General features: G+C 38.8%; 1 protein-coding gene across 5 annotated transcripts in view; it reads left to right on the top strand.

Moving 5' to 3' along the window:
• Positions 1-15,322, top strand: part of mybpc2a (myosin binding protein Ca) — a 40,828-nt gene extending 25,506 nt beyond the window's left edge. For all 5 annotated transcript variants that reach the window (XM_051106215.1, XM_051106218.1, XM_051106217.1 and 2 more), the window contains 22 exons: positions 884-940; positions 1,390-1,562; positions 2,152-2,284; positions 2,437-2,561; positions 3,352-3,457; positions 4,918-5,078; positions 5,215-5,380; positions 5,596-5,702; positions 5,785-5,814; positions 5,894-6,036; positions 6,709-6,868; positions 6,976-7,080; positions 7,204-7,392; positions 7,907-8,041; positions 8,188-8,355; positions 9,771-9,859; positions 9,977-10,172; positions 11,115-11,254; positions 13,198-13,357; positions 13,482-13,618; positions 13,732-13,918; positions 15,211-15,322. In XM_051106215.1, the coding sequence (XP_050962172.1) occupies positions 884-940; positions 1,390-1,562; positions 2,152-2,284; positions 2,437-2,561; positions 3,352-3,457; positions 4,918-5,078; positions 5,215-5,380; positions 5,596-5,702; positions 5,785-5,814; positions 5,894-6,036; positions 6,709-6,868; positions 6,976-7,080; positions 7,204-7,392; positions 7,907-8,041; positions 8,188-8,355; positions 9,771-9,859; positions 9,977-10,172; positions 11,115-11,254; positions 13,198-13,357; positions 13,482-13,618; positions 13,732-13,918; positions 15,211-15,242 (2,899 nt within the window). In that variant the 3' untranslated portion in view covers positions 15,243-15,322. The remainder of the gene's footprint in view (positions 1-883; positions 941-1,389; positions 1,563-2,151; positions 2,285-2,436; positions 2,562-3,351; positions 3,458-4,917; positions 5,079-5,214; positions 5,381-5,595; positions 5,703-5,784; positions 5,815-5,893; positions 6,037-6,708; positions 6,869-6,975; positions 7,081-7,203; positions 7,393-7,906; positions 8,042-8,187; positions 8,356-9,770; positions 9,860-9,976; positions 10,173-11,114; positions 11,255-13,197; positions 13,358-13,481; positions 13,619-13,731; positions 13,919-15,210) is intronic.
• Positions 15,323-17,121: the final 1,799 nt, after the last annotated feature.

Raw genomic sequence — 17,121 nt, 5'->3', positions numbered from 1 at the left:
AGGTTTGGCTACCAGGGAATGCATGAACTAGCAAAATGTACAGTGCCCTCAAAGAGTTTGGAAACGCCTTAGAAAAGTGGGATTTTGGACAATATTGGCATGAATCCTTTTTAATTTGTGATAATTTTGCACTGATAAGGGACAACACAAACTACGAAAACATATTTTATTACATAAACAGTTTATACATCGAAAAAACCATTAGCAGCTATTACAGCTCTGCATAATCTGGGCCTAAATTCACTGTATTCTAAACTTAATTGGTAATCAATTGTTGAAGCTATTAAGGTGTGCTGACTCAAAAGTCTTTTAAAAACCTGGGCCAAGTTTAAACCAGTAACCAGGCATCACAGCTGGCAAAGGGGCATGTCTAACTTTGACATGTATATATTTCCATTATTATGTAATCAAAATGAAAATTGTTATTGCTGGTCTTTAATGATAATGTCAAGTTACTTTAATGTATTTGCACCAAAAAATGTTAAGGATTTATGCTGATATCGCCCAAAACCACACTTTTCCAGGGGTGTTTCCGAACTTTTGGAGGGCATTGTATATCTTCAATGCAATGTTAGTCATTTCAGATGGTTTAGATGCTGCATTTATCCTTAATATACAGTAAAGTTTTCAAAAGTGATGCCATTTTTTTCTTTTTGTGAGTTTTAATGATTTAAGGACACCTTTGTGCAATGGAACGCTTCCATGAATGTAAAAGGTTCTTTATGAAGTCATACATGACAAGAAACTTTATTTTAACAGTATATAACAGTTTTCGTCTGTTTTGTGAATTTATAGTATACAGTAAACTGTACTTATTATAAACATGATGTACTCCTAATTGTGTATTTTTCTTTCTTCTTCAATTACCTTCTGTTATCTATAGGGGAGATGCAGGAGAGGATGCAGGTGATCTGGACTTCAGTGGTTTACTCAAAAAAAGGTTTGGAAGATGTTCTACACCCTCAATGTTTTTTATTTCTTCTCAGTCTGTTTACTTTATGTACAGTTGAAGTTCTTCATTTTTATTTTAACCATCATGCTCTCTTCAAATTGCATACATGGTGATCACTGCCTCATTGTAATTAATGAACAGGTGCCATTTATTCACTGTAGAAACTGAATAGGTTTTAATCTTAACCATAAAGTTCTGTCTGGGGTCTGAGAAATTTGGATGAGTTAAATTTCTAAAATATACATGCATATTTCATGATACAACAGTGTAGCCTCATTAATATCTGCAAACTCGGTTTTGAGTAGGTCATAGAAACGTATTTATAGAATTTGAAGGAAGCACAACATCACTGGGGTCCCTAGGACTCAACATAAAAAGTCAGTCAGACTCAACCAAATATGCAGATTAACCATATTTTTGGTTCCCATGTACCTCAGAGAGAGGAAGCAGAAGGAGGAGCCTGAGATAGATGTGGATGTGTGGGAGATCCTGAAAAATGCCAAGCCATGTGACTATGAGAAGATCGCTTTTCAGTACGGCATCACCGATCTCAGAGGAATGCTCAAAAGGCTTAAGAAGATGAAGAAGGTTGAGCCCAAAAAGAGCGATGGTGAGACACATGACGGATGTGCCATGACAAAGTCATGGTTCCTCACACACACATACATACATACATACGAATGGTTCAATTCCAAACCTAATATGTAATTTCGAGGAGAAGTCAACTTCCAGAACAACAATTTACACATAATGTACCCCCTTGTCATCCAAGATGTTCATGTCTTTCTTGAGGAAAACATTTCAGGATTTTTCTCCATATAGTGGACTTCTATGGTGCCCCGAGTTTGATCTTCCAAAATGCAGTTTAAATGCAGCATAGATGTGTTTGTTTGACAGCCTACATCCTTCATAATTGGATGCATAAATACTCAGTAAATATTAAACAATCTATAATAACAGACAAAGCAATAATAACCACATAATTAAAACAGTTACTCACATGTGTGTGTTGCAACATTACTGTCGGATCCAATACAGTCGGCGCAGCATCGTCTTTTAGTTTCAATCTTTCTGAAAATCATGCATCGAATTGTTCCATGTTTGTAAATGAATCCGTGGTAAAATGAAGTGAACAAAGGACCAATTTGGAATTAGTGGGCGAGTATTGTAATGGACTGAATGTGTGTTTCTGTTTTTAGCTTTTCTAAGGAAGCTGGATCCTGCTTACTCTGTGGAGAAAGGAAAGAGAATACAGCTTAGTGTGGAGCTGGCTGACCCCAACACTCAAGTCAAATGGCTGAGAAATGGACAGGAGATCAAACCTTCTGCCAAGTATGATCCTTTGTGACTGTGTTTAGAAGTACTGGAATAAATAGCACTTTGAGAGGCCAAAAGGTGCCCCGGTCATCTTTGATGACCGCTATTGATGGTTGATGCTCAATGCCTTACATGAGGTTTGTGCTGAATTTCTCTCTTTCTGTTAGATATATCTTTGAGAGTGTGGGTGGTATCCGTAAGCTCACTATTAACAAGTGCACCCTCGCTGATGATGCCGCGTATGAATGTGTGGTTGGAGAGGAGAAGAGTTTCACTGAGGTCTTTGTCCAAGGTACACTGTCATTATCTTCATCACCATCTTCATCATCATCGGCATCATTAGCACAGCCCCTTTTTGTAAATTCATTATTCAGTCTCATTTGTTCTGCTTGCTTATCTGTCGCCTGTGTCCTGTCTGTCCCTGAGTGGTAGACATCTTCCCTATTGATTATTTTAAAGAGATACTTCACCTAAAAATGACAGTTCTGTCATTAATTACTCATCCTCATGTCGTTTCAAATCTGTAAGACCTTCGTTCATCTTCAGAACACAAAATAGATATTTTTGATGAAATCCGAGAGCTTTCTGATCCTGCATAGACAACAATCCAACTCAAGGCCCAGAAAGGTATTATATAACCCATAAATGTAATTTAATGAAGCTGAATTTCTTCTCTTCCATGTCAGTCTTTAATGCACGTTCAGGAGAGTACCTTTCTGAGCCTTGAACGTGTCAGTTGTGTTGCTGTCTATGCAGGGTCAGAAAGTTCTTGGATTTCATCAAAAATAATTAATGATAGAATTTACATTTTTTGGTGAACCATTGCTTTAAAGCTCTGTCTGTGCTGTCTGACTTACCTTGTTTTTACTTAAGCCATGTTTTTTTGAGCCATGTATCTGCGTCTGTCTGTTTTCTGTCTTGTTGTTGTTTTTGTATTGTTTTTGTCTATTTTTTCATGGATATGTGGCATTGTAGCTGCCATCAGCCCCAGAAGTTCCTCTGTATTTTGATTTTTAAAAAATGTTGTTTGTTTTACAGTGTTTGAATATATTAACCACTTACAACTGTGTTTATATGAACAGAACCACCTGTCACCATCACTAAGATGTTGGATGACATCCATGTGGTGGTTGGGGAGAAGGTGGAGTTTGAGGTTGAAGTGTCTGAAGAGGGAGCCAATGTGAAATGGTGAGACACTGGACCAAGCAGGTGACACTTACCTGGTCAATTGACCCTTTGCAGAGATTTTGATTGACGGGCAATCTGACCAATCATAATGTCAACAGACAGGAGAGTGTATTAACTTTGGTGGATTTAAACTTATAAGATGGTGCGTATTGATGTCTTTCCGCAGTTGAAATAAAATACCTTCTGATGTTCATTCATGTTTATTTTTGTGCTATAACTACAGCGACCTGTCACGATACATTAAAGAGCCACAAACGTTATTTATTATTTGAATTTCTTAAAAAATGACAAAATTTGAATGCTGAGACTTTGTTTCATACCAAAAGTAACCTGCTCTGTCTTGTCTGTCGGCTTGTTGTCAGTGTCCTCTTTGCTCCATAATGTATTTTTCACTGTGTAAGAACATGATGTGTGTTGGCACCTATAGCCTTGTGGTTAGTGTGATGACATATAGCGCAATTGCACTCAGGGCGAGCCAAGTTCGAATCCCGCCTCGAGGTCTTTTGCCGATCCTACTTCCCCCTCTCCTCCCAGTACCCTCCTGTCAGCTCTCCACTGTCCTCTCACAATAAAGGTATAAAAATCCCATAATTAAAAAAAAGAAAAAAAAGAACATAATGTGTGGCACGTGAGCACACTGGCTTGTCAGACGTAGCAACAGTAACTAAGTGGGGGCGGGTCTTTGCATAGGGTCAATTGGTCACCAGCTTATTTAGTTAGTTCAAATAAATTGACCAACTGTACAAATTAAAATGCTCAATACATCACCAGCTGACTAAATTAGTTTCAGTACTATCAACGTCAGCATTGCTAATTATTGTCATTTAACATTAACATGCCATTATTAATGTTAAATAGGCTAAACAGCAAATTATCCTACTGCTTTTTTGTTTTCCATTTATTACAAACAGTTATAGAATACTATGACACATTTAGCAACTACTATGGTTATGTCAAAAAAACACAAAAACCTATTAGCCTATAATAAATGGCGCATTTAGTTTTAGATTATGCATTTTTCTCTGTCATTACCTCTCTCTGTTTAAATGAGTAATGTGGCTGAGCACTGTAACTGCTTGTGCTTTCCGACATTTCTGCTCAAGTTCACACAAGCAGATGGAAGAGGTTTCCAGTCTTACACTCTTGTTCATTTTTTTTTCCACTTTGAAATTTAAAACACAAATTGATTTAATAAATGATAAAAGCTCTAGTAGAATCAATCCTCTCCATACACTATGAGTATCATAAGTATATTTCAAGATTGTTTTCTCCCGTACCAAAAGCCCGGACAAACTGTCTTTTCTCTTCCATCCATGTTCTCTTTGTACACGTCCCACTCTTTCTTATTTTATCTTCAGTAATCTTGGCATAGATTGTCTTCCTCACTTTCTTATGAACATTATTTCCATCTTTGTCCCTCTCTGTCTTGCTCTGGCTCTGTCTCTCTTCATCTCTCTCAGGATGAAGGATGGAGTGGAACTGAGCCGAGATGGAAAGTATCGCTTTAAGAAAGATGGGACAAAGCACTGGCTCATCATCAATGAGGCAACCACAGAGGACATTGGAACATACTATGTGTACACTAGCGGGGGGGAGTCCAAGGGAGAGCTGGAAGTGGAAGGTACTTGTTTTGATAGAGCAAAATGACAATTCTCCCATTCTTAGTCCTTCCACCATTTGGCAGATATTTCAGTAACGTTTCTGTATTTATTTTTAGTATGAATCGCCTCACTGTCCTTCTTTCTCTTTTGTTATAGAAAAGGAACTGGAGGTTTTGCAGAGTATAGCTGATCTGACAGTGAAGGCAGCAGAACAGGCTGTCTTCAAGTGTGAAGTGTCGGATGAGAAAGTGACTGGCAAGTGGTTTAAGGATGGGGTGGAGGTCATTCCCAGCAACCGCATCAAAATGACACACATCGGCAGGTATATCGGTCCACTTACAGCTGCCCTCATCGATTCATGCATAAGCAGGCTCACCTCGTCCTTGACCTCACCAATATTGTCTTATGCCAGGACGCTAAAACTGACTAGTCATCAAAATATCCATTATGCTCTTTCCAACTGAAAGAACTGTATTCCTTCAGTAGTGTATTCGCACTTACACTTGTTGTTGTAACATTTTCATCCTGGTATCTCAGGACTCACAAGCTGGTGATAGATGACGTGAAGCCTGAAGATGCCGGAGATTACACCTTTGTACCAGACGGTTATGCTCTTTCTCTTTCTGCCAAACTTAACTTCTTGGGTAAGAGATAGAATCAGAGATTGTTTTTAAATAAAATTGGAAATTTCAACATTCACCTAGCTCTATATTTTTATGTCCACAGAGATCAAGATCGATTACGTTCCTCGTCAAGGTAAATGTCTTACCTACATCCAACAATGTAGTTTTGCGTGACAGTTTTTAATGCCACACTTCTTTCTTTTATCATCCAGAACCACCCAAAATCCACCTGGACACCACTGGCACCTTTGTCAACAAAAACACCATTATCGTCGTTGCAGGAAACAAGCTCCGGTTTGATGTTGACATTACAGGGGAGCCCCCTCCCACTGTGTGCTGGAGAAAAGGAGATACGGTGAGAACTTGCTGGCAAATTGTCATATACTCTCATCTTATGTGAAGCCAACACATATGGGCTTGTTTTCATATCGGATTTAGTGAGAAAACCCTGCTGAAATGCCCAGCGGTGCTGGTCACCAGCATATGTTGTATTTCGAATTGTGTTTCTACCACCCTATCTTAACCATCAAGAGTCAACCAGATTACCCAGAAGGACCATGCTGGTGACCCCATTCACTCAGATTTTGCTGGGTGAACACTTTCATGCTGGTCAGAAATGTGACCTTGGACCACAAAACCAGTCTTAAGCAGCACGGGTACTCTTGTAGCAAGATGTAAAAATACACCGTATGGGTTAAAATGATACATTTTTCTTTTATGCCAAAAAACATTAGGATATTATGTAAAAATCATGTTCCATGAAGATATTTTGTGAATTTCCTACCATAAATGTACCAAAACTTATTTTTTGATTAGTAATATGCACTGCCAAGAACTTCATTTGGACAACTTTAAAGGTGATTTTCTCAGATTCCTGATTTTCAAATAGTTGTATCTCGGCCAAATATTGTCCTATCCTAACAAACCATACATCAATGGAAAGCTTATTTATTTCAGATGATGTAAAACTTCGAAAGCATCTCCAGTATATGACCTTGCTTGAAAGCATGATTTTTCTATGATGCAGGAGATCTCTGAAGCTGAAGGCCGTGTGAGAGTGGAGACCAGGAAGAACCTGAGCTGCTTTGTTATTGAAGGGGCAGAGAGATCTGACGAGGGCCTCTATCATATCACTGTAATCAACCCAGCAGGAGAGGACAAGGCTGATGTCATGGTTAAGATTGTTGGTGAGTTCATCTATGTTAACTATCTCTCTTTCTGTGTTCATTAGCTGCTTTGTCAAATCTCTTCATTACAATTCCTCACCTCTGTACTTTTTTTTTGCACTGTTTAGATGTGCCTGATCCACCTGAGAATGTGAAATGCACTGGAGTGGGTGAGGACAATGCTGCTATCCAGTGGGATCCACCTAAATTTGATGGTGGAGTTCCAGTGAAAGGTAAAACAGATCCTCACTATCCTTGACATCCAATAATACATCCTTGTAATATTTTGTCAGTCTTGGTTTTTTGAAACATACCCAGAAAATATGTAACGCTTACACTTTTGGTGCACTCTCAAGGTTACCTAATGGAGAGAAAGAAGAAGGGCTCTTCCAGATGGACAAAGCTGAACTTTGACATTTATGAGTCCACAACATATGAGGCTAAGAAGATGATTGAGGGGGTGTTATATGAGATGAGGGTATTTGCTGTTAACGGTATTGGCATCTCCCAGCCCAGTGCCACCTCTAAACCCTTCATGCCCATTGGTTAGTTCCTCATTTGACTGTCTGCTACAACTTTTGCTTTATTTTACTGCTTTTTCAATTCAGTTCATATATGTGACCCTGGACCACAAAAACAGTCATAAGGGTCACATTTTATAAATTTCTGAAAGCTGATTAAATAAGCTTTCCATTGATGTATGGTTTGTTTGATTGGACAATATTTGTTCGAGATACAACTATTTGAAAATCTGTAATCTGAGGATGCCAAAAAATTGAAATATTGAGAAAACGCCTTTAAAGTTGTCCAAATGAAGTTCTTAACAATGCATATTACTAATAAAAAATTAAGCTTTGTTATATTTAAGATAGGAAATTTACAAACTATCTTCATGGAACATGATCTTTACTTAATATCCTAATAATTTCTGGCATAAAAAAAAATCGTTCATTTTGACCCATACAGTGTATTTTTGGCTATTGCTACAAATATACCTGTGCTACTTATGACTGGTTTTGTGGTCCAGGGTCACATATTTCAATTCATTCTCCTTCATAGCACCAACTAGTGAACCAACGCGCTTGATGGTGGACGACGTTACAGATGGTACCTGTGCTCTAAAATGGCTTCCCCCAGAGAGAATTGGAGCCGGTGGCATTGATGGATACATCATTGAATATTGCATTGAGGGAGGTGAGGCACACTGTGGACTTTGCGATAGAGCTGACATAGAGTGCCGTCTCAGTTTCAAAAGTGAAGTAATCGTTTTTGATCATTTTTTGACATGTTTACATATCTTGTTGGTTTGCCGCTTGCTTTGCTCATGGTGGAACTCGCAGCCACTGAGTGGGTGCAGGCCAACGAGACCCCTGTTGAGAAGAATAGTTACAGGGTCAGAGGGCTGCCCGTGGGAGAGAAGATGCTGTTCAGGGTGACAGCTGTGAACATCGCTGGTCGTAGCCCTCCGGCTGAGTTGGCGCAAGCTGTTACCATTCGGGAGATTGTCGGTGAGACTCATGCACATGCATACTTGCACACAAACAACATACAACACATTGTCAAAAGTCAAATGGGAGTTTGTGGAGTTCAGTCCATTTCAGACTCCTGAAAACTGCCGAAACGAATCCTTAGGCAAAATGAGCTTTTAAAATATACAGTCTCTATCTTCCAAAAAAATAGGAGAAAATAGGGCTAAATATTGCTGAAAATAACAAAACAACATTGGACTTCACCGACTTTCATTTTGTGGAAATTTTTCCACGTCTTCTTGAGTAAGTGATGACATAATTTTCATTTTTGTGTAAACTATCCCTATAAAGGATTAGTTCACTCCTGAATTAAAATGTCCCGATTATTTGTCATCCAAGATGTTCATGTCTTTCTTCATTCGAAAAGAAAGGTTTTTGAGGAAAACGTTCCAGGATTTTTCTCCATATAGTGGACATCAGTGGGGATGAAGGTCCAAATTGCAGTTTCTTTGCAGCTTCAAAGGGTTCTACACGATCCCAGCCGAGGAATAAAGGTCTTGTCTAGCGAAACTATTGTTTTTTTTCTAAAACCAAGAAAAATTTGTTTACTTTTTAACCACAAATGCGTGTCTTGCACTACCGTGTGCATCTACAACCTTACTCATCCCTGCTGAAAAATCCAGCATATGCTGGTTAGGTATGTTTTGAAGCATAGCTGCTGGTTTGAGCTGGTTTTAGCTGGTCATGAGCTGGTTTAACCTGGTCATGTGCTGGTCCTAAGCTGGTCCAGAGCAGGAGCTAGTTGCCAGTTGCCAAGAACCAGCTTGGTTCTTGACCAGCAGCCATGCTTCAAAACATACCTAACCAGCATATGCTGAATTTTTTCAACAGGGATTACGTAATCACATTGGAAAGGTCCAACCAACGTACAAAATCGTTGTTTTACCTTTTCTGTAAAGGTCGTTTGACTTTTTTTGCACATTTGCTTTGTAAACACTGGCTCGGTATATCTGCCTATGTCACACGTGACATTTCCAATGTAATTACATAGTGTGTGAAGTCGAGCTAGTGTGAGACAAGCATTTGTGGTTAAAGTATACATTTTTATTTTTTTATGAAAATAACCAATCACTTTGCTAGATAAGACCCTTATTTCTTTAAGTCCTTTGAAGCTGCATTGAAATGGCAATTTGAACCTTTTTCCACCCGTTGATCCCCATTGAAGTCAACTATATGGAGAAAAATCCTGGAAAGGTTTCCTCAAAAACCATTTCTTTTCGAATGAAGAAAGAAAGACATGAACATCTTGGATGACATCGGGATGAGTAAATTTTAATTTGACAACACACTTGTCAATGACGCATTGAACATGAAATATATAAACACCCAACTGTCTGTTGTCATTTTCAGCATGTTTTCTTCTGTCTTTTCCCTCTCTCAATCTCCTCTCTCAGAGCGTCCTAAAATCCGCCTCCCTCGGCAGCTTAGGACTAAGTACATCAAACGAGTGGGTGAGAAGGTCAACCTTGTCATTCCCTTCCAGGTCAGTAATGCACATACATTCTTCTGCTCTGTACTTGTTTCATGCTACTTTTCTGTTCAGTCGCTGGGCTTTGCAGCAGTTCAAATTATCGACTAACACCATGTCAACCGTTATCAGGGCAAACCGCGTCCAGCGGTGACCTGGCTCAAGGATGACGCACCTCTAGACGCCGGGCTGGTGAATATCCGCACAAGTGAAGTGGACACTATCCTGTTCATCAGGCAGGCAACCAGAGAGCACTCTGGCCTCTACACCCTTTCCGTGCAAATTGAGAACATGGAGGACAAAGTCAATCTTGAGATCCAGATTGTAGGTTGGTGTCAACAAAATGATTTGGTTGAGGTTTTAATAGGGATATGTACAACAACATAATTTCGAAAGTCAAGAGTTGGAGAAAGTCAGAGTGGATAGTTCACCCAAATGAGAAATGAGCCATTTCTAGTTTTTTTTTAAGTTGTATTTAAGGTTGTTGAAGATGCTGCACGTCCGTTTGTGAAGATCACTCACATCAAGATTGTAAACATCACTAGAGCCACAAATTCAGCGATGACATAAAATTAAAGGATTAAACCGCACAGTTCAAAAGGTTCCTTTCCTTGCGAAGTGAAGTGTGAGTCAGGTTAATTTGGTTAACCCGTAGAAAGTATTTGAGGATCACTTTGAAAAGTGACGCTGAATTTCCAACTCCTAAACTGTCAGAAAGGTTTCATATTAAACACTTACACTTTCACCAAAATCGAGGATGTCATAGGTCAGTTCGGTTGCAGGGATTATTCTGCGGGGTGTTGTTTGGATTATTCCTGGTGTTGAACAAGATTAGGATAGGATTAGGGGACACTCACTCTGTGTTCCCGCTGGGAGGTAAGCTAATGAGAGTGCAAAAACCCTTCAGATGAGCCAGACAGCCATTTAGTCACAGTTTGCTGCCAGCATCCCAGCAGCCTGCCCAGGATTAATGCCAACCGCTCCCAGCCGCAAACTCCAACTCTCTCGCTTTCAATCTTTTTTCTCTTTTTTTAGCTTGATCTCACTATCCTTACCTCACGCTCATGTGCTAACCCTCTTTTTCCTCTTCTCCCTCATTTTATCCCTCTTTCATTTTTATCATTCCATTGCTCACTCACTTGTAGCTTCTTCTCCATTAAGTGCACACTAATTAGTCTCATGGTTGAAATTAGGACAGTGTATTGGTGTCAAGCTCTACAGTAATACCCACAGTCCTTTTTTTCTTTCCATTTTCTCTTCGTGCTCAAAGACAAGCCTGGGCCTCCAATTGCTGTCACTGTAACTGATGTTTGGGGCTTCAATGCTGCTTTGGAGTGGAAGCCTCCAAAAGATAATGGCAACTCGGACATCATTGGCTATACCATCCAAAAGGCAGACTTGAAAACTAAGGTAAACCAGCTACAATATTGGACAACAGTATGTGAACACTTTATAATTAGCAGGTTATGCCCCTTAAATCTGAAGTCTGTGTAAAAGCAGTTCAGAGAATTGTTTCTAAACACTTTATAAATATATTGCTAAAAACATGTTACAAAGACTGAACTATGTAGTACTGAATAGTGGACCATTTTTGTGTTCAGGATTTTTTTGGGCGAGCCTGAAACTGTGTCTCGATGACACATTGGAGCCGCTGAGCATGGGCCCTCCACTAACACTATAATAACTAGAGCACATTACCATCAGTAGTTCGCCAACTCAATCGGAGTTACTGTCATTACTGTTAGTTACTAGCTAGCTATGCATTTTCACGTAAATGCATATTACCTGGTTGCGTTAATTTACAAAACATCTTGTTTTCCTTATTTAAATTTATTTGTATTTCAGAATTGAGAGATGGCAGCTTTCCCACGAGTGGTAGGGTGACCACCTGCCAATATATCTGTTGCGGGACAGTAGATTTGATATTGCGGGACACGTGCGAGACATATATTTTCTACTGTTATGCTATGTAAATACTGATTTACATCCGCTGTCATATGCGCTTATTTATGTTTCTGAGCGAGCACTTGTAAGCGAGAGACAGCATGTCTGTTTTGCATGAGAGTGAAGAGAATCCACCTGTGAGAAAAGAGATTTGTGCTTGCGCATTTTGATGCGCCCTCGCATTACAGTAATGCGCTCTGAACATTTGTCATTAAAATAACGCTATAGAAACCGCCTCAAACAAACTATTAAAATAAGAAGAAAGTCGTGTCTAAAAGCTGCATAATTTTTTTTTTTTAATGAATGGAGAACATTCTGTTTTTCCATGTGCGTTTGACCATTTCCGTTGGAGGTGTTGGATTCCATTGGTCCGGAATGCGTGGAAACTTTTTACTAAATAAAAAGTGTTCTTAAAAAGGCAAAAGAACGTATGTGCGTTTTCATCTGACTGATGAAAATGTGGGACATTTTCTCAGTATACAACATGCGGGACAAGGGGTGAAAATGCTGTGTGGTACAACACAAAGCGGGACGGGTGTTTGTGGTTTTAGCGCCCACAACAGACACGCCACCAGCATTTGAGAGCAGAGAATACTGCTTATTTTTTCAAGATTTTGATAACTTATTTTATTGGTGTTTTTTATCATTCATTCATTTTATCATTCATTGGGTCTTCATGAAATGTCTGCAACATACTTTCATTAAAGTTCCATAATGGTCGTGTTAAACAACACCCATTTTACCTTGTCAAATACAGCTCTGTTCACAGTGACCCATTTCGGTGTCTCTTTAAATGATAATGAGCTACTGCTCACCCCACCCCTCTCTTCCATATTTTGTGTATTTAGTGGTGTGCATCATCAGTGGCTGTGATGTCGGGAGAAAATGAAGACTTGCGTTCACTTCTACATCCAACTACAAAAAACCTCCACTGCTTACGAGACATTGTTGTCGCTACAGCTGCTCGAACGCAGAGAAAATTGGTGGACGGCGTACACTTGGCTAAGGGTGGAAATATGCTAAACGGGACAGTCTGTCAGCAGTTGTGGGCGGGGCCTGAGCAATATGACATCATACTGCTCAGAAAATCTAAACGGCTTGATAATTTATACTGTTTAGGTTTTTTAGGAATTAAAAAGGAGTGAATGATTTTCATCATTGTAGGGTGGTTGTGTCCACACACTCCTAAGACACATTTATATGCAAACACCATATAAAAGTGAATTTTGCATCCGATGTCCCCTTTAAAAAGTAGCAGCATGAGAAAGCTTATGGGGTATCCTAACCAAAAGTGAATAGAGAGTGGTGTATTTAGGTTTGTATTTATGTACAAAGCCAATAACAGCAGATGTTCTTTATTTGTGTAGCTGTTTAACTACAAATCTCTCTTTTGCTCATTCACCTTTTAGGAGTGGTTCACGGTTCTTGAACACAATCGCAGACCTAGTTGTACCGTGTCTGATCTGGTGATGGGGAATGAGTACACCTTCCGTGTGTTCAGCGAGAACATCTGTGGCATGAGTGATGATGCTGGCATCAGCAAAAACACAGCTGTCATCACCAAAACAGGTACCTACAGTCTGGTGGTTTAAAAATTAATCTTGAAGCACTAAGTGTTGTTTTGCATGATGATTATTACCCAAGTGTCTCTGCTGAAGCGATACTTGTAATGTGTAACCCTTATTTCTCTTAGGTCTTAAACAAAAAATGCAACCCTACAAGGAAAAAGATATGTGCAGCTCTCCTAAGTTCATTACACCTCTCGTGGACAGATCCGTTATCGCAGGTTACAGCGCTGCCATCAGCTGTGCTGTCCGTGGGCACCCAAAAGTAAGTGTTAGGATAGTGTCTGACTATATAAAGCCATTCGCCCATGCAGTCGTTTTTAAGCCCATTAAGCAACAATGCACTCTCTTTCTCATTCTCTTTTGTTCTCCTCCCAGCCAAAGATTATATGGATGAAGAATAAGATGATTATTGGAGAGGATCCAAAGTATCTCATGCAGAATAACCAGGGTGTGCTGACTTTAAACATCCGCAAGCCCAGCTTGTTTGATGGCGGGAAGTATACATGCAAAGCCATCAATGACCTGGGAGAGGATGAAGTGGAGTGTAAGCTGGAGGTTCGAGGTACAGCCAAAAATCTCCATTATCTCCGGTGTGAAACTTTGTTTATTAGGGGTGTAATGATACACGTATTCGTATTGAACCGTTCGGTACGTGGCTTTCGGTTCGGTACGCATTACAAACTGAACGATTCGTTGGACCAATGCTATTACATTTGGAAAACAAAAGAGCTTAAAGTGTGTGAAATATAACGTTCTCAGTGCCACTGTGCTTACAGTCCAAACAACGTAACAGGCAACGTGATGGCAGTCCCTCCCACCCCCCCAAAAAAAACAGTAGGGTTGTGACGGTGAGGTAGAGTTTTCTCTCTTTTCCTTGCTTCTATTCGCTTTTAAATAGCTTGTAAATGCCTGTGCGCATTTTACTTTCACTTTCGAATTTGCGGCAATTCAGCATCAAATGATTGAATTGACAACAACAAAACAGTACGACAAACTCACTTAAACATACAAATACACGATGCTATGGCCTAATATAAAATAACAAATAACTTTGTTTAAATAACAAAGTTTAAATAGGCCTGAAAACACTGAAAATCAACACGGTGAACCAAATAAAGAAATTAATGTTAAAAAAGCTTCCAAAATCATCTTAGATAAACGGCAAAAGGCCTTCCAAAGAGTAAAATATTTTTTAATGCAGGCGTTTTTGTATTTCATTTCCTAACTAAATCTTTCGCCAATTTCTTGTCTTTCTCACCTCACTCGTCAGCTCGACTCACTCTCCTCACGTGATAAATGAGTCCTGCAGATGATCTGAGATGCGATTGTTGTTCGGCACACTGCATTGTCCAAAGAAAAAATAAAAGATCATACTTTGTTAGTTATAATTTAAAAAATAAATAAAAATTAAAAATCAAGGACATTTCTCTGGCATTTTGTTCTTTTTGCTGTATTAAAAAACCTACCGAACCATGACACCACTGTGTTGTATCAAACTGAACTGTGAATTTTGTGAACCGTTACACCCCTGCTGCTTATGCAATAATGATTAGAGATGCACAATATATCTACCTGTTGATGTTGGATATTTAATTGTGCATGCTCATTTTCCCTATTTTATATTTAAATTGCATTTGCCTACTTAATGTTACTCATTAAAAACTCATCAATCTAAAATTATTACACTGTTGTTAAATGTAATCTTTAGCAAAGCCCAAATCTATTATACTGTACATGATAATGTTGTGATGCCTAAAGCTCACTTGTAGCATTTAAAATTACTCACTTTAGTTTGTAGCTAAACCCTCAAAACCCTCTGTATTATTTCCTAATGTCATATTGTTTTCTTTTCAGTCATAACAGAAAAGGATGAGGCAAAGAAGTGAACACAGCCATGAAGATACCCTAAGACAGCTGTCAGGCGGCATCATGAGTGTCAGAAAAGCAATAAAAAATCTTAAAATGATTGATTTAGATTGAAATTGTCACTATGCTGTCTTTTCTCTGCATTTTTACTTTTGACGCTTACAAAAAGTGCTGTGGTGCTACCAGATAATACCATTGTACTCAGTGTTAGCCCTTGCTCATTTAGTACTATTTAAAAGCAACTAAGGTAATATGGTAATACCAGTACTGTTTTGTGTTAGTGTAATCGGACTAATAATGTAGTTTTTTTTTGACGGTATGTCAAGTTCATTCGCTTGAAATAAACGCACATGAAAAAAAAATTGTGTTGCTTTCATAGCAAACTTAAAGTAAAAGCCGCCATCGACGTTTGTTTATATGTTTGTGAACAAAATTATATCATTCATCCCCTATGTCTGCTAGCTGATCAGGGAGAGTTAGAGAATCAGGGTCTCATTAGCATATCACACTAGAGACTCATTTACGCACCCATCAACACTGCCCCAATTAGCTCTCTCCCACGTCATTACTGAGCAAACGAATTACGGCTAATTTACACACCCGTAAAACAAACACACCACCGCGGCTCCGCTGGGAGAAGCTGCTGCGGCCCGAGATTCGCTCGATCCAGGGCGGCGTTGCTGAATCCCTGATCCGTGCGACAGAAGGTGGGCTTGAGAAATTGGCTAAAATTGAGAAAACAGTCAGCGACATAAAGACAGGAGGTTTAACTTTCTTGTGTAAATACCGCGTACGTTATTATACGAGGAGTGAAGCGGAGACCGTTGCGTTTGTCAGTTTGTGAACTGACTGAACTGCTGAAGAGCGGGAAACAAACAAAAGCTTCTCGAGCTGACCAGCAGATAGCGCACCTAACTTACTCAACAATAGCTTCAGGACATTCTCATCATTAGACCTGTAATAAAGTTACATTTGTCCCTTACTTGCATCTGAAACATTATAAATTAATAACTTACTGACAGAACAGGATTTAAGTTACTTAAAAGTTTTTCTTTGTTGAGACTGTATGAGAAAATGTACAGACATGCGCAATGTTAAAATACGTGCGTCAAAGCGTCCACTGTTTTGCTGCTTATAAGAAGTTTGAGGTAATTAAGGAGCAAACGCGCATGTAACTTACTGCACGTTAGAGGTTTTCAACTGACTTGATTTTATAAGCTAACGACATTTTCTATAACCTTCCTGTGCCTAACACTCACTCAAATGTTTAATATTTAGAATTTAAGAAGAAACCTAGTGTTTTTAAGCCATTTCTCTCGGCTGCTCGCCACAATATAAGTAAAACCTGACCTACACATCTTTTGTTTTTGTGCTAAAATAATATTTTTTTGCCTATATTGGTAACCCAGAAACCTTTTTGCATTTTTTTGACTTTAGCCTACATAGCTAAATGAGCTTTTACCATCACTTACATTATTTATAAAGCTAACCCTTCAATCCTATATGAAAACGCAATGTTTTTTAAGAATTTGTCCTCAGAGTAGGCTTTAACCAGAGCTGAGTAGTGACTACCCTTACCAAAAAGTAGTATACATTAAGTATTATTTTATTAAGTATGCTTAAGTAAAGTTCAAGTATATTTTTAAGTATACTTTATGTAGTAAGTATAAAAATATCAGTGTACTAGTAGTATACTTGTAAGTGTACTATTTCAGTACTCTTTGGGACTAAATTTGCCCACTTTCTAGTATATAAAAGTATACTTTAAGCATAACAATAGTAAACTTTGAGTACACAATTAGTTTACATCTATGATTTAGTTAGCACTAAAACTATACTAAAAGTGAATTTATAGGTATACTATAGTTTACTGATTAAATACTTGTAGCATTTTTAGTA

Source organism: Labeo rohita, chromosome 3 (assembly GCF_022985175.1).
Source record: "Labeo rohita strain BAU-BD-2019 chromosome 3, IGBB_LRoh.1.0, whole genome shotgun sequence".
Taxonomy (NCBI): domain Eukaryota; kingdom Metazoa; phylum Chordata; class Actinopteri; order Cypriniformes; family Cyprinidae; genus Labeo; species Labeo rohita.
Note: the sequence above shows the minus strand (reverse complement) of the source record. Positions and strands in the feature narration are given on the sequence as shown.